The 21,719-nt window shown below is 37.0% G+C and overlaps 1 protein-coding gene across 1 annotated transcript in view; it reads right to left on the reverse strand.

Annotated features, from left to right (window-relative positions):
* LOC104625306 (serine/threonine-protein kinase Sgk3) overlaps positions 1-21,719 on the reverse strand; it is a gene marked incomplete at its 3' end in the record, with an annotated part of 24,771 nt that overhangs the window by 1,569 nt on the left and 1,483 nt on the right. Inside the window, exons 2-12 of the mRNA XM_010292901.1 lie at positions 18,153-18,236; positions 16,147-16,219; positions 13,262-13,337; positions 7,785-7,872; positions 5,777-5,826; positions 4,393-4,450; positions 3,516-3,599; positions 3,285-3,416; positions 1,112-1,224; positions 862-898; positions 662-748 (exon numbers count right to left, since the gene is read on the reverse strand). Of these exons, the coding sequence (XP_010291203.1) occupies positions 662-748; positions 862-898; positions 1,112-1,224; positions 3,285-3,416; positions 3,516-3,599; positions 4,393-4,450; positions 5,777-5,826; positions 7,785-7,872; positions 13,262-13,337; positions 16,147-16,219; positions 18,153-18,236 (882 nt within the window). The remainder of the gene's footprint in view (positions 1-661; positions 749-861; positions 899-1,111; positions 1,225-3,284; positions 3,417-3,515; positions 3,600-4,392; positions 4,451-5,776; positions 5,827-7,784; positions 7,873-13,261; positions 13,338-16,146; positions 16,220-18,152; positions 18,237-21,719) is intronic.

The raw sequence follows: 21,719 nt of genomic DNA on the forward strand, positions 1-21,719 counted from the left end.
CCGAGTTCAAATGTTTCGGCTAAATACTACTCATCACTCATCCTTCACCGCCTTCAAAGGCCTCTTCTGTAATTTAAAGTATATTTATAAAATTTTCAAAGCCACTAATCCTGGCATTTCAGTGCATCCCTCATACTTGTTCAAGACTTCCAGATTCTGAGTTTTCCAGCCTAGCTATCTTAGTAAAAAGAGACAACAGAGTTGAATAAACTCAGTCAGCCAGTTCAGTTTCACATATATGCAAAATTTGCTCAAGACTGACACATACCAAGTCGTTATAAACGTACTAAAAATCAGTGGCAGAATATGGTAAGTAGAATCATATTGGCAAATCTGTTGCAGCTGTTACACAGGCTAACTGTCCTGTCTCTAGCCAGCAGTTGGGAGACATGGGAGGAACAGAATGCTTGAAAAGGGCTGGGGAAAAGGAGGAAGGAAGAGATGAGTTAACGGGATGTGGGTAGTAAGTAGGAGACACTGCGTAAAAAGGACAAAGAACAGATCTGCAGGAAGATTGTCTTGGTTTCATGGAAGAGCCTGTTGACAGAATGCAAATCTCCAACAGTACAAAATGGAGTATTTGATCTTCCAGTCACACAAATAATAATAGTCAACAGTCATTAATTACTAAGTCAAAAAATGACAAAAGTTGTCAACATACTTCTGGTGTCCCACAAAAAGTTGCAGTGGTATCAGAACTTGCAATCCCTTCTTTACAAAGTCCAAAGTCTGTCAACACAACATGACCCTGTTTAAGAAAGAGTGGTATTTTAAAAACAGAACATGGTCAACATGTGGATACACATGAGTGTCAATTTTGTGAGAGAACACAGAAAACCAAAAATAATGTTGCATACTTACTAGTGAATCTAGGAGAATGTTTTCTGGTTTTAAATCCCTATTTACAAAAAGAAATCGTATTAATTCAAAACAGCAGTCATTAACAAGAGCTTCAGAGGCAAGGACTTTTATTCTTCAGCCAAAAACTTCAAGTTTTGGTGAAACTGTTACATTCAAGTTTCCCATAAGATGATTTCAAGTTGTTGGTTTTATTCAATAATTTGCCCTATTTTGAACTTCTGCAGGTCAAGGATACATTTCAGAAACTTACCTGTACACTATATTTAAGGAGTGTAAGTAGCCCAGTGCACTGGCTATTTCAGCAGCATAAAATCTGGCTCTGTGCTCAGGAAAGGAACGTTCTCTTTGTAAGTGAAAGAACAGCTGTAAATATGCAAATAGTAAATAAGAACATTACACACACAAAAACCACAGGTTAATAACGTATAATTTTAAACAGTAAAAAGTAGTTTTATTTAGCTCTCCACTTTTTAAAAAAATGTAAAATGAAATATAATTGGTTTTGCTGCATGACTTAGTCATTCCTTTACTCACTTCCTTTCCTCTTTTCTGTAGCTCAGGAATGGACAGGTAACTCAAACACATAAAAACATTCCCCTAAAACCAAGGCTAGTCAAAAGGAACCAGAATAAACCAGTAAGTTCTGAATAGAGATTGGCAAGATTAAATCATGGAAGAGAGCCTACTAACAGGATATAAACTGTGTCAAAGTAATCTTCCATTTCTGTACAGTCTCGCATTCAAAGTTTTGTAGGTAAGTATTTATATAATTGTATTCTGAAATCACCTAGATGTAGATCACTTTGGGTGATGTATATTCCAAGCTGATCCACAAACTCTTTCAACTACAGAGAGCTGTCTGACTTCAAATAGTTTGAGCAGATACGGAAGTCCAAATCAGAAACATGCAAATAAAACTATACTATACAATTCAACTTCTAAAAATTTTAAGAAAAAAGAAATTTTTTCTGTTTTCTGCCTACAAACTCTGGGGAAAAAAAGTATAAAAAGCCACCAAAGCTTTCTAAGCCCTTCATTCAAATTTTAAAGCTGTTCTGAACTGTGTTTTAGTTTGCCTGGAAGAATGCCAAACAAAGTTGTGGCCTGGAATTCAGAGCAGAGCAGCAAACCAGGACCTAATACCATCTAAATAAGATGACAGTAAATTAGACAAGAGAAAGGCCTGTCTTGTCCCAACTCTGATACTTAACAGGTCAGAACACCATCTCTAGGAGCATCATAAATACTGACTGTAGGTCATATGACTACAAACTAACATGTACCCCTGTTCATATCTTCTCCTGGTTTATTCAGCATACTTTATATTTGTCTGTGTATATCCAGCTGCAGCAAAATCATAGGAAGCCTTGAGATATGCTAAAACAAACTATTTAAATTCTACCCCTTCTCCTGGGCTCTTTCAGCTACCAGAATTTTATCATCTACAACAGTATCCTGTCTCATCCTTCTTTCCTGTTTTGCTTTAAGCACCTCTAAGACTTTCTGAAATGTGTCCATTTTACACCAATAAATTACCAAATTGAAAACACAGCAAGTGACAAGACATACAGCTCTTCTTTAAAGCATGTATGTTGGATAGTTCCTTTCATACAATGATTTTTCACTATACTATTTTCTTCAATCACAAGTAATTTCCTACATGGGTCCCGGTATTATTAGTCTACAAGACCCTTGATTTTCCTCAAAACCTTCTGAAGGAACAGAAGCAGTATCTTATGCTCTTCTCATGTGTATTGGCTATTCAACCAGTTTATACATGACTTTCTTGAGCACTCCTAGAAGTACTGGGGTACTTTGAAATGCAACAGGTCCCTAGCTGAAGACAAACTACTCCAGAAGTATATTTAAACATATACAGACTTTCTCCATTTCTTTCACAAGCTTTCCCAAGTTACGTAATGGCTCCTCAAATTCAATAGCATCGCTTCAAGGCAAAGAATCCTGAGGATAAGGCTATTTGGTAAAAAGTAATTAGACCACGTGAAGCTACAGAATAATCCCAAGGTTCCCAATAGTATCAATGTAGTAAATTCAGTTGCCAGTTTCTTTCCTTCCACTTACAGAATACTAGCATCTCAGCTAATGCAGATGCAAGAGTAAAAGACAGTTTTACATGGTGAAAAATGTCAACATAAGATTAATTCGTAATAAAGGTACATTTATGTAACTGTAAAATACAGCACTTGTATCTGACAACCATTAATAAATCTGGGATTAAAGTTGTCAATTAGAAGAGGAACAGGGTCCATATAGCTATAGAATTCTGTAGTAACAGCAGATAATAATAGGATTTTCACAATTGGGAGAATACTGATCACAGCCCACTGTAAAGCATCATTTCGTTTCCTCACACCTAGCATTAGCAAAATAGAGATTCAAATCCAAACACAACCACCACATACCTCTCCTCCATTAACAAAATCCAGGACAAAGTAAAGCTTTTCCATTGTTTGGAATGAGTAATGTAATCCAACCAAAAATGGATGTTTCACATTTTTCAAAAGCACGTTACGTTCAGCCATTATATGTTTTTGCTGTAAGGAAGTAAAAAGATCAATAAGTAAACAGGGATGTTTTTCTAATTAAGGGGAAAAAGGAAGGGAGGTGGGTGGAGAAAGAATGTTTCTCTTCACCTCTTTCCTATTAAGAACAATTTTTTTCTGCAGCACTTTGACAGCATAGTATTTCCCATCCAGTTTTCGTTTTGCAAGAAGAACCTGTGAAATTCAAAACAAATGAAGAAATGTGATTGTTGGAGTTCACATTCTATTAGTAATATTTTCAGAGTTTAGCATAACTGGAAAGCATTCATGCTATTTTCTCCACAATAAATTTTCTTTAATACAGTCAAACAGCAATATAATCACCAACAGAGTGAGCTTACAGTTCAGTAAAATCTGTCATGATAGTGATATGATGAAAGACTGAATTACAATATTTATTTTCCAGGACCTGCTGAATCTCTATTGAGATGAATTTCAGCTGATTTCGTAAATTTTGAAGATAATTTAATGGAAAACAACAACTTGAAAAATAACCCAAAGCCAAAGATTTCAAGAGGGACCCTCTGTTGCATCTTTGTAGAGTATCAATATTTAAGTCACGTTTCAATGGGCTGTTGCTCACACTGCTCCATAGCATTAGGGGTTTGACAAAATAGTCCATGCCAACAAAGGGAAATGCATGATTCGTACTGCAGCTGCTGCATAAGCACAGGGGTACCTCCCTTCCTCTCTGGAGGAAACAGAGGATCCCTGTTGCTCTTAATGAGAAAGGGAAATGCTCCCTTTTGTTACTCTGAACAAGTGACCGAGCCAGCCAACTGCCACATCAGGGAAAAAATGGCAGGGCTATAAAGGAGCAACAACAGCGATCCAACATGACAGTTTATATACCACCCTAGACCGATACCACTTCCCAAACCGCTGGCCAAGTCTAGCCAACAGTCACTATGCTCAAGACACCAGCTAGCATCCTTGCACCAGGGTAAGACACAGTAAGAAAGCTCACCTTGCCAAAGCTGCCTTTCCCAATAACTTTCAGGAAATCAAAGTCTGTTGGTTTAGCACTGAAAAACATTTAGGAAGGAGACGGGTCATCTGGGTAGAAATTACAAGTTTTACAGTTGTACAGCAGCCTAGTGTAGCACTTGAGTTGTAATGTGAGAACAGATTGTTAGCACCCTCCTTTATTCTTCATTCCATGCAACACCTAGGCCTCGGAAATGACTCCTCTTCATTTTGCAATTCGCTTTTCCTCCAGGGAAAGTGTTCAAGTTGCATCCGTTGAGTTTATTTTGTTTTGTAAGTTTAAGATGTAAAGGAGGATCAAGACTGTTCTTTTATTCTCCATAGCCTAGTTTCTTGTAATTTTTAAGTCTCCATTTCCCCATGACTTTTCCTGGAGCTTAATTTCTCATTTCCAGAGGGCCACATGGATTCTTAAGCTTGTATGAGGGAAGGAGGGAAAGACCAGGTTTGTTGTCTATCTTCTCTTTACTCATCTCATCCTTCCCTCCATCCATTCCTCTCTCATTTTAAATTACAGCAAGAGATGGGAGGCCCTAACACCTTCCTCTTCTATGTATTAACTCACTCTCAGTTTTTCCACTTCCCACATCACCACTCCTTTCAGTTATTTCCCAGGATTCCCTCACTTTTTCCTAAATACAATGCAAAGATATTTTTGTCAGCAGAACAATTATCCATGTTTTCAAATTCCAAAACAACAGTTACATCACCATACACCTCTCCATTTACTGCCCCTGAAGGGAAGTACACTTAAATTTCATTTCTTACTGCAATCTATTAAGCATTTCCTCCTGTTAGCCTAGAACAAATCTGTGAGGAAAACAAAACCAAAATAGCAGTCATCTCCTAGATGAGAAAAGCACAGATTCACACAGAACTGAGAACAGAAACTCTACAGAAGACATCAAACAAGAATTAAGTTATGACTGCAGTAACTAGGTTTGTAGTGTCAACAAGGCAAGCTGCTCCTTTGCCATGCATTAGAACAAACAAACTTGTTTTCAGAAAGTGTTCACATTATTAACAGTTGCGCAACCACTCCCAAGACAGAGAGGTCATCTTTGCTATAGCATCCTTACATGAAAGGACAGCAGACTGACAAAATCTGAAGGTGAAAAGGAAAAAAAAAGTTTTTAAAAGTGGTTGTTTATGTAGCACAGGATTCAATGTTTTGTTTCCTCCCAAGCAATGCAAATCAACAAATAAATATATTTAGCATGTATCTACAGAACTTTTCATACTACTAACATGTACACTCAGTCTAATTTTTCAGGTTTTAAAATTAATTTTAATACAATTTCATTCAAATAAAAATTTTTACATTAAATTGAATTACATTTTAGTTTAATTTAATTGAAACCTACTGAGGATTTCCCGATGGTCCCAAGTTGATATTCTGTGAGGTAGAGTTTAACTGTTGGGAGAGACAAAGAGGTTTATTTCTAGTTAGGTTTTCTTTTTAATTCTGTCTTTTATTTCAAACAATATTAATTTCAAAATACTCTACTAATTTGCTCAATCCATACCTTCACATTTGTTACATTAGATTTTTAAAGAGACCTAACATCCAGATTGGGAACTTCATAAGCTGAAATATCTGGCCATCATCACCTTGTCACAAATTACTCCTACACACATCTTATTCAAGGATGAAGGTAATAATTGTATTCAGACACAGAGGACAAGATTAGGAACAAAAATTTAAGAGTGTTTCAACAAACAACTTGTTCCTCATCCAGAACTTAACCCTTCCTGTATCTGCTCTAGGAATGTATTTTCTACCTTTTATTCTAAATTTTCCAAGATCTTACCAATAAAATAATTTTAAACCAACACCGTTTATGTAAGAGTAATTAATGAAAGACGCAGTGATTTTAAAAAATAAAAAAGTGAAAATTCTCCCCACCGCAAGAAAAACATAACCTTTAGTGTCAGGATGAAAAAAGTTGGTAGACTAACTCAATTCCAGGATTCCATGAATCTTACCAGTATACACCCAGACAGAATTTCTAAATTACAGGGAGAGAAGGAAGCACCACTGTCATTTAGGTAATTTTCTCCGTTTTGTTTTTGATTTAAAAAAAGCAGTATTTATACCCTCATTGTGGTTTTGGACTTTGTATCAGAGAAGGATAAACTGCATTCAAATACAAGTTACCTGTGGACAGGCTAGCAGGCATCACAAAACCAGGACTCCTACAGAAGCAGAGAATGCCCTGACAGAAGGGCTGGATGCTACTATTCACTAAGAGCCAATCACACAGTGGTATTGGACAGTTTTTAAAAAGTTCACGTAAGTTTTCAGATTTTTCTTTTCTTGAGCACTTGTTTTTGGTCTTTATTCTTCAGCTTTATCATTTACAGTAACTATGAGAAGGTGAATTTTCTACCAGAAGTATGGTCCAGGCCACAATGCATTATCTCTCTTCCTATTTTGGAATTTGTTGTGGCATGACACATCATTTATTTTCCACAGAAGGTTTAGAACATTCCACATTACTTAAAATACCTTTCAAAGGAGGAGGAGACTGGTATTTTAAATTAGAACTTTGCTGCATGCTCACAGTGCTGTCAAGCACTTAAAAAAAGCAGCAAAGACTGGCATGTTTGGAAGCGAAACTTTCAGAAAACACTAAATCTACTGTGGATCACACACAAACCAAAATGACAATTCTTAAATCTTTAACAGAGGTTGAATAAGAAGAGAAGTACTAAGATCACATCTGTATGCCACAAAGTAAGCCACACAGAAAACATGCTTAAATATGGCACTTCTGCCTTCCTAGAAATACTCCTTTTTTCCAAACAGCACTGTTTCTTGAGGCTGTAAATTAATTTTCAGAGAATCCATCTAGCTATGTAGTGGATTTTGTGACAAGAGGCTTAAGACCTCACACAGTGTTATATGTGAAATGAAACCAAATCCATCCTTGCTCCTCAGTGACTTTTAGAAAGATTGCATTTTTTCCACCCCCGAGAGAATTATATTCCCCCCACTTAAAAAAAACAAAACACACAAGCAAACAAACAGACAATTGAATATTCAATCTCCCCTGCTCCTTGCCAGATGTTCTTAGCAAGAATCTTTGAAGAGATTGCAAAAATTGTTGACAGCTAAGCTATGACTAAAACTATGTTTCGTTAATCCATATAGCAAGTGGGGAAGAAGTAAGACAAAGCTAGCAATCACTTTTACCCTCTCTGAAGTTCACATCTGACAGAAAAATATCTTAACAGCCCACAGTGGAACACGTTTGTTTAAACAGAGGGGATTTATTGCAGAACCAACCAGTAATTTTCAGTAAATAATATCCGTAAGATTGCCCTCAAGTAGCTAAAATTTAGGAGACTGTTCTACTTCTGTTTTATTACCTTCCGACTGCTCCTTTCATCTTCATCTTCAGATGGATCTGACTGGTGTTTTGGGTTATCCATCTGAAGAAATGCTCTGACATCTGGGCTAGAAATACAGTTAAATTCATTAACACACTGATAATCTGCATGATTTTCAGCCACAACCATAGGAAGCACAGGATTAAACAGCAGCATACAGAGAAGTTACTCATCACAAAGTTTTATATTTAAGTTCTGGTAATTAAGGACTGTGTGCAAGAAATGCTTTTATAGCAACATAATACAACTGCTGAATGTGTTATATACATTATATAAAAATTTCCACTTGCAGAAACCTGACATGTTAAAGTATATATATGTCAAGACTTCATAAGGAAATGCTCTGCAGACCTGCATTAAAAAGTAATTATTAGAACTCCTGCTTTGGATAGTGTTCTAACTGGCTAGCAACCACCAGGAGACCAACTTGCTTTCAAAAAACTGAAGAGTTTAAAACCATTTTTAGTTTTCCTAAACTAATGAAGTAGTCCAACACAATACAGAATGAAACACATAGTCTGTATCCCAGAAATGTCCCAAGAGGTACATGGTAGTAACATTTCTATCCCCACTTGTTTTAAAGTGGAAGATGGTGATTCTGTATTCAGAGTGCATTCTAGCTGGGCAGTGACAGGACAAAGTAAGAAATTCTTCCAGTCAGCTGCAGGACACAAACACTATCCTTCAGGAACTGGCAAGAGAGACGACAAGCTTCCCACAGTACCTAAAGGAGGTACATTTTAATTTCAGCATTGGTTTCTAGCTTCTGTCTTGATGGGTGCTGGGGGAGGAAGATTGGGAAAAAGGAGGGAAAGTAAGAGAGTTCTGACAATCTGCTTCCGGGAAGCAAGGCTTACCCAACACTAGGTTCAAAAGAATTTAGCAACTTTCTTAATCACAGCACAGTGAGCGAGTAAAGAATAATGCAATATAAGTGAGGCAGAATTAATTCCTAAACAAATGGGTATCATCTATAATCTATATACCACTTGGAGACATGACCTGAATCTTTCAAGTTCCTTTCATTCACTAAAAGGCAACCTGCTTATCAAGGAAGAAACCTTACCTAAATTTCAGAGATAAAGTTCTTCAACAAGGTCTCAGGGCAGTCACTGATAGGAAACACGGCATGAGCCGTTCAGTGTAAGAAAAGCACTAACTTACTACGGAGCTGCTCTGTTATCCCTAGAATGTATAAAATAGGGTAGTTTTATGTAAGAAGCAGATATACTTGCTTTGCTGTTTTCAATCTATTTCACACTCCACACTTCTGTAAAACGAGGATCAGAAGTAAGAGATGAGCTGTTTCTGACATTTCTCCAGCTCCTGTATTTCCTATTAGCATTACTGAACCTAATTCATGTCCTATGCTATCTGAGGCTCCCAGTTTCCATCACTTATATTCTGTATTCCTAAACCCTATTTGAAGTCTGTTTCAGTTACCTGCAGCCTTTCACGTTTAAAATACAGCCACAAGACTGGCCATACAATTTCCCTCCACTGTTTTCAGTTTAATTCTTCCCACCTTACATGAACTCCAAATTCTGATCTATTTCAGGGTCTGTCTTCTATGCCGAGTCCCAGGAAGACAAAAATCGCTGTGGTTTGATTACTGTAGTCATATTGGCTCACAGTGCAACAATTTAAGTTTCAAGAATCTTTGGATATCATAACATCAAGAACAAAAAGTTACAGTTAATGCTTTTCACTAGACAGAACAACATACCCAGATCTTAATTACCTTTCAGCATTAATTATTCTGGACAACTGACTGATTAAATAGAGCATGTTGTAATACATCTCAAATAGTTACTATAGTAACTTTGTCCCATGACTGAATTCACAGCAGGGAAAAAAAAAATCCGTTTAGAGCAAAAGGCTGCTGTACAGTTGCAGGGTTTTCAACAATCTCTGCAACACACATCGGTCAGAAGCGTAACTGATCAATATCACATTGTTCATATTTGTAATTTTAAAAGCACTGCAAAGAAGTAGTGATTAAAAAGAAAAAGTTTAATGTACCAATTTCTTAGCCTAGATTGCAGCATGTTATGCAAAACGTTATATAGATTGGTAAGACTTCTATGTTATACTAGCTTACATGTAGTAACTCACTGTATTTTAAAAGACACTGAAACTATTCCTAAAATAACCTCACATATTAAATTAAAATGATCAAGAAAACAGTTTAAAAAGGGATGCTTGATATACATTGTACATATACTACCAGCAAAAGTTTGTTTTGTCTGGATTTTTATGATTGGATAAATTTTGTTTCTGGATTATTTCAAAAATCCACAAAGGGGTGTAAAGCTCTGCCTAAATATGGTTCCTTCTGTGATACTTGTTCTGCATTAGCCTTCCTGAAGAAACATACGAAGCCACACAAGAATTTTGGACACACATATGAACAAGCTCAAAAAGTTACACAAACTTTTAAACAAAATGGTAAAATTGTCGGTGACAGAACCTTAACGCTTAAGACACACTTTATTTAAATAATGGTGCCTAATTCCTCCCTCTTCTCTATACACTTTAAAAAAAACAAAAAGGAAACCACTGCTATCTTTCTTACAGAATTAAAGGCTCAAAAAAACCATGAAGTAGAGTAAGATTTTAAAAGAGCACAACTAATGTAATGCAAGGTTTGCTTTCCCCAACATGGACCCCAGGATCTTACAATCCAGAGGTATTAATTTTTATATTAATCAGACTTCGAAACCAGAAAAATCTAGTCACTCTTATTTTCTTCTACAGAACAAATGCAGAACTCTGCTTTTCACTTAAAGAACTGGTAACTCATTTCCCCATGGAGGCTGCACGGTATTGTCATTCCTTGGTTCTTCAAATGTTATGCCAATGTTCTCATTTTCATTAAGGAGTTACTTTGGACTATTTAAAAATAACTCTGTTGCATCTTATAATGCATTCTCTATTATACATTTGGATTCAAACAGATTTTCTTTGGACATGTTCTGATAGACAATTAAATGCATTACTTTTTCAGTAAACTTTGAAGGCGCGAGCAGCCCTATTTGAATAGTTGCTCAGTGACTTAGGGGGCCTCACAGTGCTCACAAGTAACAAACTCCCAGCTCCTATTCAGTCAGCAAGGGGGATGCATCATCAGATCTCTACCCTAAAAAAAAGATAGGTTTCAGAAAATAATGTAAAAGTTACCATCTGGGACACACTGAATCTGATGTTTGTGCTTTTCAATTCAGACGTTCAGGTGCTTTCCCTTCCAGAAATGAGGACATCATTATGAGCCATCCTTAAGCTTTTAGTGAAACAGTTTTCCTAGGTAGGACTTAAAAATACGACATCTTGATACTGGTTTTAATGCTTAAAAAAATGTAGTGGAAGGTGGACTTCACCTTAAAGTTCTGTGAGAATGCATAACCCCCTTGTACATGACTAACTTTACCTAAGTTGTTTTACTAAATATCAAATTTAATTAGCACATAAAAGCAAAACAGTCTAAGAGAGCAAGGATGTGGACTATCTGTGAAGACTCAGTAACCACAATTCCTTGAGTAGTTTCTAGCAGATTTAAAAAAAAAAAAAACCACTGAAAAACAAACCAGCCAAGGTCATAAAGTTTTGGTATTCCTTCACTAACAACATTCATTGGCATGTAGAAAAGGCGACAGATTATGTAATTATTAATATGATTTGTTGCAACAGAGCACTGAAAAAAGTAAAAGCTCACTCCAGAAAAACAAAGTACCTTGCAGTTATTAAAAGAAAAAAAACACACAGAAATTACTACAAAATTAAATGCTTTTGCACTGAATTGTGAATTAAAGGCTTGTGTTTTCTCCCACATAAATCCCTGTTACTTCAGTTAAGGGTGGGGTCAGCAGGAGAACAGCACAAGACAAACTTCAGTCTCTATTTTGTTTTTATTATAGAACTACACCTAATAAGCCTTTTATTTAACACACTTTCAACAGCACCAAAACACTTTAAGACCTATTTCTTAATACTGGTTTAAGTTATTTTTAATGGATCAGATAGTTTAAGTGCCATGTTAAAGAACATAGATTCAGCTACAAATACATTTGAGCGTAAAACAATTTTAAAAGGTGACAAAAATTTAAGACGACAAGTGGTTTTGAGGTTTGTGGGTTTGTTTGGGTTTTTTTAAACGCAATTTTGTGATATGCATTCAAAAAGTACCATTTTTACCTTTGGAGAACAAATATAGTATGTTTTGAGACAAAGTATTTTGTGCTTGGACATACTGATAACCAAACAGGGGAGGGGATTGTGCTAAATAAAACCGATGTCCTTTGCTAATGTAACAAAACAGATTAGCTTTCAATAATTAGTTATTTTAAAGTGCTTTCTATTTTTTCCCCAGAGAAGAACACTACTGAAACCACAAACCTCACAGTACTTGTTCTAGTGGAAAACTATTCCACTGTAAAGACTTTGTTGAAATTTTTTCCACATATCACAAGGAAGTATAAAATGCTCTGTTTTTCCAAAGAAGAAAGGAAGTACGTATTTCAGGTTAATAGGACATTAAATAGCTTGGGGGGAGGGGGGGTGGGGGGGGCGGAAAAACCAACAACAAATTGTGCACACTGCAAACTGCAGCAATATTCTGTTAGAGATCCGCCTCCCGGGGAAACTGACGGTTTCACCAATTGTACAGATAGGCTAATTAAACAAAGCATATGTATTAAAAGACATTTACTTCAACACTAAAGCCAAACATAGAGCTTTACTACTTCAAATAACATAGAAAGCTGCATGGATTTAGTTTAAACTGATTAGGTATAGATTTAAACTGAAAGAAAAATGCAGTTCACGCACAGGAGTGCTGTCCTCTTAACTGAAGCTGACTCCAGCATATCACTTATCTCTCATTCATCACCATCCCATGATAGAGGTTAACACACCCGCAGTTCTGACAGAACAGTTTATGTGCAAGCTTATTCATTTGCTTTAGACAGGTCAGCTCGGTTATCCCAAACCACCTAAGCAAGCTGATTAAGCTAATTGGTTAACAGGCTTAAAACAAGTTCTGGACTAGACACATGAACCGCCCGAACAACAGGATGTAGGCAGCGACTTACTACCAGAAGGACAATGTAGTAGCCAGTGACAGTAGAGTTTTCAAACAGTAAAGCTACCAGCAAAACAAAACACCTGCCCCACAGCAACAGTTTGCTGGAATCTGCACCTCTTGAACTAAAATCAGTTAATTGCCTGCAAGTTTATTTGTATATCAGTTTTCAGAAAACAAAAGACATCTTTATACTGTTCATCAGTCTGTGGATTTTTCCTGAAGGAATGAACAGCCATATTAAAGTTTATTTATTATACTTAATAATACTGAACAGATAGAATAAATTTTCTGGTTAAAAATACTCAACTTGCAAATTTCTATTTGACATCTCAGGGCTTTTAAATAGTCCTTGCAGAACATAAATGAAACTACTTACTGGTTGCATAGCTCTGGCTGTCTAACTAAATTCTGAATGAATTCATTCAGTCCTGCTCTTCTCTGTTTAATGAAATCTGGAAAGAGATAGATTTATTAGAATGATCAGTCAGCTTGTAAAAAAGACTTATTTTCAAATTTAGGTTTTTTAAGGACCTGAACAGCAGTTAAAAAGAGATTGGTTCACGATTGGTTCTGTATACAAAAGTCACAAGCTTAAAACATTCAAGTGAGGTGAGAGAACAAATTTCAGTTTCTCCGCTATACTACTCAATGAAAAAGTAGAAAGCCAGATGGATTAGAAGTGCACTGAAGTTCTTCAAGAGCAGCATGTAACCACAGTGGGCTGACCTGTGCGGCCTTTGTTGCACAGGTGAGCCCTTCAGGACCTGATTTCACTCAGAGAAAAGCCACAGGCAAAACTTGACATCAGTTGCACAAGTTAAGTTTTTACAGGAGCAGTCCCACCAAGCAGCCTATTTCCATACTATATGTACGGCAGTGGGAAAGTTGCGCCATTCATCCGGCCAGCAGGCACTCAGATGTAACCATTAAAGATAACTAAATAAAATGCTTTTTTTCCTTCCACTTTAGACATCATCTCTAACGTAAAAAAATCCTCAGAATCTCCACCCTCATCCAAAGCTTAAAAGACTAACTTTTCTTTAGCAATATGGAAAGATACACAAGCTTGAAACAGAAAAAGAGCTCTAACATGAAATAAAGCGTAAAACAGAATAACCTTGTCTTTCTTTACTCATACCAACAATAATTTGTATGGAAAACGTGTATTAAATTTTAAGGTATTGCAATGACTATCACATATAGATTACTGACAACTATTAAAATTTTAAATTAAAATTAAGTTTCAATTAAAGCTGTATTTCAAATATTAAGAAAAATGTTCATATTGTTTCAGGGATGTAACCCCTAAATCCTTGCTAGGGTATTTAATAATCCCAAATTACTGACATGGAACAGGAACGTAAATCTGCATAAAGATGTTACAGAAGTCACCAACACCAGCAGTTTCAGTATGATGGATGTATCATGCAGCCAGCCACGTGAAGCCTACAGAGCTATCCATGTTGTTGCAGATAAAACACCTGCATCACGTTAGCGCAAATGTATTCTGTAATTTTCTAGTTCTGTATTCTGACTGGTTCTTATGATTTCCCTCTGTCCCATTTTTGAAGTTAAGACAAGAATAGCTTTGAAATAACCTAAGTAACAATAAAAACAGAGTGTTTAGGTGACAGTGTATGTTATGACAGTATTTTTGGTAGCCGTTGGGAAAAGGGCCATATAATTTTCACTCTACCACATTTACGGCTCCAGTGCAACAGTACAATGCTGCATACCCAAGCGTGGATTGATAGCAGTAAAATACCTTTTCACCGTTTGTAAAGTATGTGACATTTCAGAAGTCGGCAGAAACATTACATCAAAGCTTCAATAAATGAGTGTTAAGAAAAAGATTTAAATGAGCATCATGGCTCCATCTCCACCCTGCCCCTCAGCAAGAAATATCTTGAGAACTATTTAGTTTCTCATGGTTCAAGGATTTCAGGATAGTTCACAGAAATTTAAAACAAGTCTGAAGACTTTGCTTTACATATAGAGTTTTAATAAAGTTTTATGGGGTTTTTTTCCCCCCCCCATTTAAACTCCAGTTTCCTAAACTTGACTCCAAGAAATCCACCTATATATTTGGCTGTACAGAAAATCAGACTGCATGGTATTACTAGGTCTTCAGCCAGCTCTGAAAACCGCAAGGTCAGAGAAAAGCAAAGAAACCAAAACAAAACAAGAAGTCCCTGTAGACATAATACATGAAGGACTTTTGGCAATCATTTACATCTTCATGAGAAGAGGACATCAGAGCCTGGATACTTGCATTTGATTATTTTAATAAAAAATAAAAGGGAGTTTCATGTCAGGATCCAGATGATTAACTGTCACCACCAAAAATTAACTTATTTGAAACAACTCTCAAAAACCCAAAAACACATCCCAAGACGTTCAGCATCTTTGGATCCATTTGTTTTTCAGCAAAGCAGAAAATCACATGCTTGAAACATGTGCAGGAGGAGGTGAAACTTACAAACACAGTCCGATCACATGAGCAAGCCAGGGGAGGGTGGGAGGTTCCCAATGACCATCAAGAAAACCCTTAAGTAAAAATGGCCTGAATGAAGGGTAAAAGCACACAGAGCAAAGGTCTGGCTTCCCATTTGCCTTTTTATTTATTCAACGGTGGTGCCACCTAGGTTAATTCAATGCACTTTACAAGTGATTTTCCATTATTAATTTGATGTGGACAGAGCAAGCTTAACTGGGATCTATCACTAACTGGATCACATCGTGTTTGTATCAGACAGGCTTCTGTTAATCAGAACAACAGGAAGAGGTTCATTTTCATCTGAACTGTACAAGGAAGCATATTCAGATACAGAGAGTTCAAAAGCCTTCAAAGATCCTTTAGTTATTTCATTTTTCAGAAGGGGGAGGGGGGGAGGTCACACGAAAGAAGTTTAACATTTACTAGGCATATAGAAGAGTTTGGGTTTTGGCTTTTGCTTTTTGTAGAAGAGAGATTATACCTGACAGTTCAGAGTCGTTCACAATCCTGAATATGGGAGGGTTGGGAGGAGCTATAGCCTTCAGCTAAAGAGAGGCACTGGGCCACTAAGCAATACTTTGTCCAAGATAGAAGGTAGAAGGTAGAATACCTACCTACGCTAGTTCCTGTTCTTGACTGAAGCATGACTAAACTTTGGCTGAGTCACTGTTTTGAGGGCTGGTGTAAAAGTCATCTAAGATAGCTTCTTGTAGGCTGGAATAGATCAATTTTCATATAAAGAAACTGACAAAATGATCACTTACCAGGATCAAAATTATCTCCAAATATTCTTTTAGCTGGAATCTTCAGGTTCATGGTGGGAAATTGCTTCTTTAGCTGAAAAGAAAACACATACAATTGGACTGTGCTTAAACATTGAAGTACCTAGAAATTATTGTGTTTTGTTTGTTTTCTAATGAACAGTTTGAACATCTGATTATTAGCAATTCTGTTCCTCTCTGCCATCTTCTCTAGTCATACATTTAGGGAAAATAAACAAGCCCAAAACAATCTGTATTCAGTCTGTTTGCACCAGTCATACCCTTTTAAATTCAAAGGCCATCTCGCTTTACAAAGCTATGAACTACTGCAGCTACATCCTGCAGTATTGGCAAAACGATTTTCTACTTGCCCCCGATTAAAAAAAAGTAGGCTAGAATTTCAGTGTTGGTTTTATTCTCCTCTGCACTTCCTTCCTCCATCAATTCTCTATCTCCCTTGGGTTTGTTTTTTTCTTGCCTGCTTACATAGGTATGTATGCATGAGGTTTAAGATGGGTTGGGGATACAGGCCTCTGGGTTTTGCCCAAACAACATTATTAAAGCTTCAAAAACCCCAGGTGGTCTACCCCTCAGTCAGAGTTATAAACAGATGAACAGCCTGTTTTAAGATACTGCATTTGATAATTTGATTATATTCTACACTTGATAAACTAAACCTACATTTGAAGATCATATGCAACAGCACTGAATTTAATTAAAAAAACCTGACATGAGCCAAGCCTTGATTACATTTGCTTCATTTTCAAGTGCCCCAGGAAGAGCAATCTTACTCTCACCCTCTTTAAGAGATTAGTTTTCTAATACAGTAGCTGGCAATTCTTTTTTCCTTAGAAACATCAGTACCTCTTCCAGTTAGCGACACAAATTATTTTTGGTGAACTATACTATATGAATTACACTGAACATGAACTGCACTAAAGGTCCTCCTGGTTATGCTTCCCCAGGACCTCCACCTCTACACACATTAGAAACACCAGTGCTGAACAAACTTCAGCAGCGAAAAGCTAATCTGAGTAGCAAGAGAATGTGGCAAAGCACCACCAACACTCACTCTGCATCGCAAAAAGGACACTTTGTTTTCACATCACTTCCAAGTCTATCCCAAGATGCAGGCAAAGCACAGCATGGTGCATCCAGCCTAACTTCAGCTCAGCCCTTATAACACAGCTACAAGCTCACTGCCTGCATTTGAATATCACTGTCACATATAAATTCATGCACAGTGAGGCAGAAGGAAGAAAAGCCTGATTACTTCCCACAGGGGCGATGGAAGGGAAGTGGAGGCACAGATAAGTAGCTGGCAATCTTTTCTTATGGAGATCACAGAGGAATTATTTCTTCTTCTGTTAAAGCAAAACTTGTGGGCTCTGAACATGAAGAACCAGAGACAAGTACGGACACAGGATACATAACAGACTGCACATTTGAGGAAGTATTTGCCTCACTTGTTCACTACATAAAAGGGGCAAAATCATCTTCTAGTGATGAACTCAAGAAATCCATACTTAGCTGCTGAAGAGGCCTATTTTATTTGGACTGGCTATGAAACTGCAAGTACCAGTTGCCACGACTGACTTACCAGAAAGTTCATATTAAGAAACAAGGATTTGTTCATTGCATTCAGTACTTCAGAGTAGGATATTTTAAGATGAATTTATGTATCTAGATGTTTTAAGTTGTGCAGTGACTTTTACCATCATGAATAAATGCACATTTCAGGTGTTTTGACAACCAGTAAATTGGAATTTTCTCTCACTACATTAGGATCCCAAGGAACAATTAAAAAAAAGTGACAAGTAAGTGGATTCTGAGTTTGAAATTCAAACAAACCAAAGTTTAAAAACCCCACCCTGTCATTTTCTTTGAACAGGCTCCTATGGTTATTGAATGTTGACTCAGACTCAATGAGAGAATTAACTCAAACCATATCGCTGCAAGCATTACTCTGTACTATTTTATCATGATTTCATAGCTTGCCTTTTACTTACCGTATTGTAGAGTTTATCAAACTCTGCATACCGTCTGAAGACAAACCATTCATTTCTGCCAACTGAGACCAACACTTTGTAAACCTGTAGTAACAAAGATAAATTTATTGTCAACAGCAAAGTTTAATAAAACCTCCCAGGTTTAATCCTGTGGTGGAAATAAGGGCAGGCTGTTAAATGTATTGTGTAAACGTACTTGTTGAGCTATGTATTTCTTACAGCTGTCACACATACATCAAACACAAGTGGCCAGAAAAACAATTAGAAGAGTCTGGTATTTTACAGAAATAGTTTTTGCTTACCTGGTGTTTACGCTGACTGAATGGAGTTTCATGAATTAGTTCATATGCAACAAGAACACCTGGCCATCAGATAGCAATGTTTAAAAATTTGCTATGAAATTTGTTAACAATTTGATAATCCATAATAAAGACTAATATTAAGGAAGTAAAGCATTTAAACAGTGAAGATTGCCTTCACCAAAACCTAAAGAGAAAGCACATATGTAAGGCAGTTATAAAGACAACTGTTCCTTGCAACATCTTGAATACATATTATAGACAGGATCCTGGCAGATGACACAATTGTTCGGGTGGAAAACACTGCTGCACGTGAAATACAGCACAATTTACACAAAAGACAGCGCTGGGATCAAGGGAGGCATAGCTGGAATTTGCTGCACAGTTCTGGCCATTCAAATCCCATGGCACCAGAGGACTCGAGTAATTAGGCAGATTGACAATCCCTGGCTTCATAAATCTGGTTGACAGGTGAGTGTCCAGCAGGTTTCTCCTGTCTCTTGCGCAACTAGTTGACCTCCCTTCTCCACCTTCTTGTGCTTCCAGAAGGAGCCTGGCTATTCCTTCAGGCGAGAGGATGGGCACAGCAAGGAAATGAATGTAGAAGGCTGCTAATACCTGATGTAGAAAACTGGACCAATGCCCCAGTCTCACTTCTGTTCTGCAATAGCAGCTCACCTCTCTTTTTAACTCCCTCAGTGGAAGCAACAGCCACCACCATCAGTTCCTTAGCCCCAGATTTGCATTCATGCTACATTAACTGCTCAAATAAGCTGCTCTCAGTCTTCTCTGGGGAACACAGGAGGCTGGATAGAAGCATCCAGTAGGATGCTGATGAGACTCTACTTAGAAAACTATCTTTCCCCTATACTGCTGAACAAGCATTAGCATAAAACCTAGCTACACACCTTCTAGAGCCTCCCTAGACTGTAAACAGCAAAAGCTTCAGCTGCAAAGACTTAAGTACTGTCCTCCTGAACTAGGTATCTTATACAGCAATCAAGTCCTGCAAATAATGCTCAAATGCACATCTTTACTCCCCATGACTGCATGGCAGATCAATGCCAACAAACTCAATAAAATGGCCATGGACAACTTAAATTAGCAGGGCAAAATGCACAGACCGCAAAGTGCACAGGCAAGCATAACTGAGGATACAAGATGATATTCACCTCCTTGTCAATCTCAAAATTAAAACAACTTTGTTCTTGCTATAGAACAATGATACAATCAACATTTTTTACATGTGAGAGCATGAAAAAATCCAAACATAGACGGTCATCCGGTTCACACCATCACCAAAGCTCCTGCATACGCAGCAAAGCAGAAAATGTAAGTTCAACAGTTACAGAAGCACTGAACAGTTAAGAACATACATGATATCTACAAAGAATTTGTTAAAACCCAAATGTGTATTTGGGCTGTATTACTACTATCAGCTATACCTATGAAATGATTTAGAGATATGTGCAAATGTCTGTTTCTAGAAAGGCAAGGGGAGGAATCTAGCCTTACTCAGATAATAACCTTTTCAAATCTAGTTACTCCTAAACAAAAACTAGTCTTAAAATCTCCTAAAAGTAGACAAGATGCATCCACACCTTGTAATATGTGTATAAATAATGCAAAGCTTTTAGAAAGGAAAAAGGAAGAAAAAGAAACAGAAATCCTGAAAACATCACAATCAAAATCATCACCATAAATGATCTTCCCAGATACAGATAGGATAGGATCCAGATATTTCTGGATGCGATAGGTTTCTTCATAGAAGTCACTGGAATTAAAAGGCTTCAACTCTGTTTCAGTAGCTCATGCTTTTGAGTTAAATATTCAATTTGTATTAAACAAACATAAGTAAAAAGCTAGGCTGTTTTCCAATTTCAAGAGAGCAAGCATTGAGAAAGTAAGGAAACTATTTATTAAGTGTCAACGAAATAAAAAAACAACTCAAAACAACAAAAAAAACACCGACACAATTTCTACAGGACTGGGGAATAGTATTATATATCATAGATATGAGACAAAATGTACAGATTTCATCAAAAGCACCCTTGAAAGAGATTTCTTAATAAGCCTGTATATGATTGGGGTGTGAGGAGAGACAAGAGAACAGGTCAGAAGAGAAAATTAAGCCTCAGACATCAAACAGCATAGGTATAAAAGCAAGAAATCCAAAACAAAGCTATTTGGCAAAACAGGCAAAAGGAAGTGGCCTACTATGCAGCAAGGACAGAATAGCAAGTAATATAGCCTAGGTCCAAAACAAGCAAGTATTTTCTCTTTTTATGAAGAAAGTGAATGCTAAATCTTCAAGAAGAAGACAGGACAGTGAACTAGAGTGGATATACATAGAGGCTGGTTACTATGAATTAAGTGGAAGCAAAAAAACTTCCTCACCAAACACCTGAAAAATTTAAACATGAAATTGTTAGTAAGGAAAAAAAATATTGGTAGTAAATATATCAAATGCATGCAGTACTTAACAGAAGCAAATCAAATATCCAATGAAGGATGAAAACAGTCAAGAGAAATGAGGAGTTCACTTCCAAAGACAAAACTGAAAAGCTTGACTCTTATCAGAATGAGGACTGCACAGAGACAATATTGTTTTTTAAAAATGCTTCGTCAGGGCAAGTGTGAGGGGAAAGAGAAGAGCTAGTTAAAGCAAAGTTGCACATATTTGTCTTGTTTCCATGCCAGCTTAAGTGAGCCACTGTAAGGTTTGAGCTGGAATTCATACTTTCTATTCAGACCACTTAGATTCTAGAATAGCCTCAGAAGCAGTAGCAATATATACGGTGACAGTAAGGTGAAGATTATACAAAACAGTCAGTTGAAGTTTTTCCTAGCCTTTATCACTTCAACTTTTTCTTTCACCCTAAGGTTCTTATTGTTCTTTATGGAAATGGCACTAACACTGCTATCAGAAACAGACAGCTACATCTACCGCAAATTTGTTAAGAACTATTTGCCCGCGCACTCCTCTCTCACTGCCGTCCAAAAGCAGTACTGATGGGCTCCAGTCATTAAAACACAGGTAGAGAAGAGGAGACACAGCAAAAGCACTGACAGATACATGCCGGAATTCACAGTTCCTACCATGAAGTTTAGTATGACCCTTGCTTCTGTTATCAAATCCTAAAATATATGCAATAATACTCAAAAGCTTGGTTGTGAAAAGCAGTTCTTGTCAAGTTGCTAATTGATGCAGAAAGCAGAAGCCGCCAAGACAAACTGTAACTCCACACAGTGCAAGTTGGGTTGCATT

Source organism: Phaethon lepturus, unplaced genomic scaffold, assembly GCF_000687285.1.
Source record: "Phaethon lepturus isolate BGI_N335 unplaced genomic scaffold, ASM68728v1 scaffold308, whole genome shotgun sequence".
Lineage (NCBI taxonomy): Eukaryota > Metazoa > Chordata > Aves > Phaethontiformes > Phaethontidae > Phaethon > Phaethon lepturus.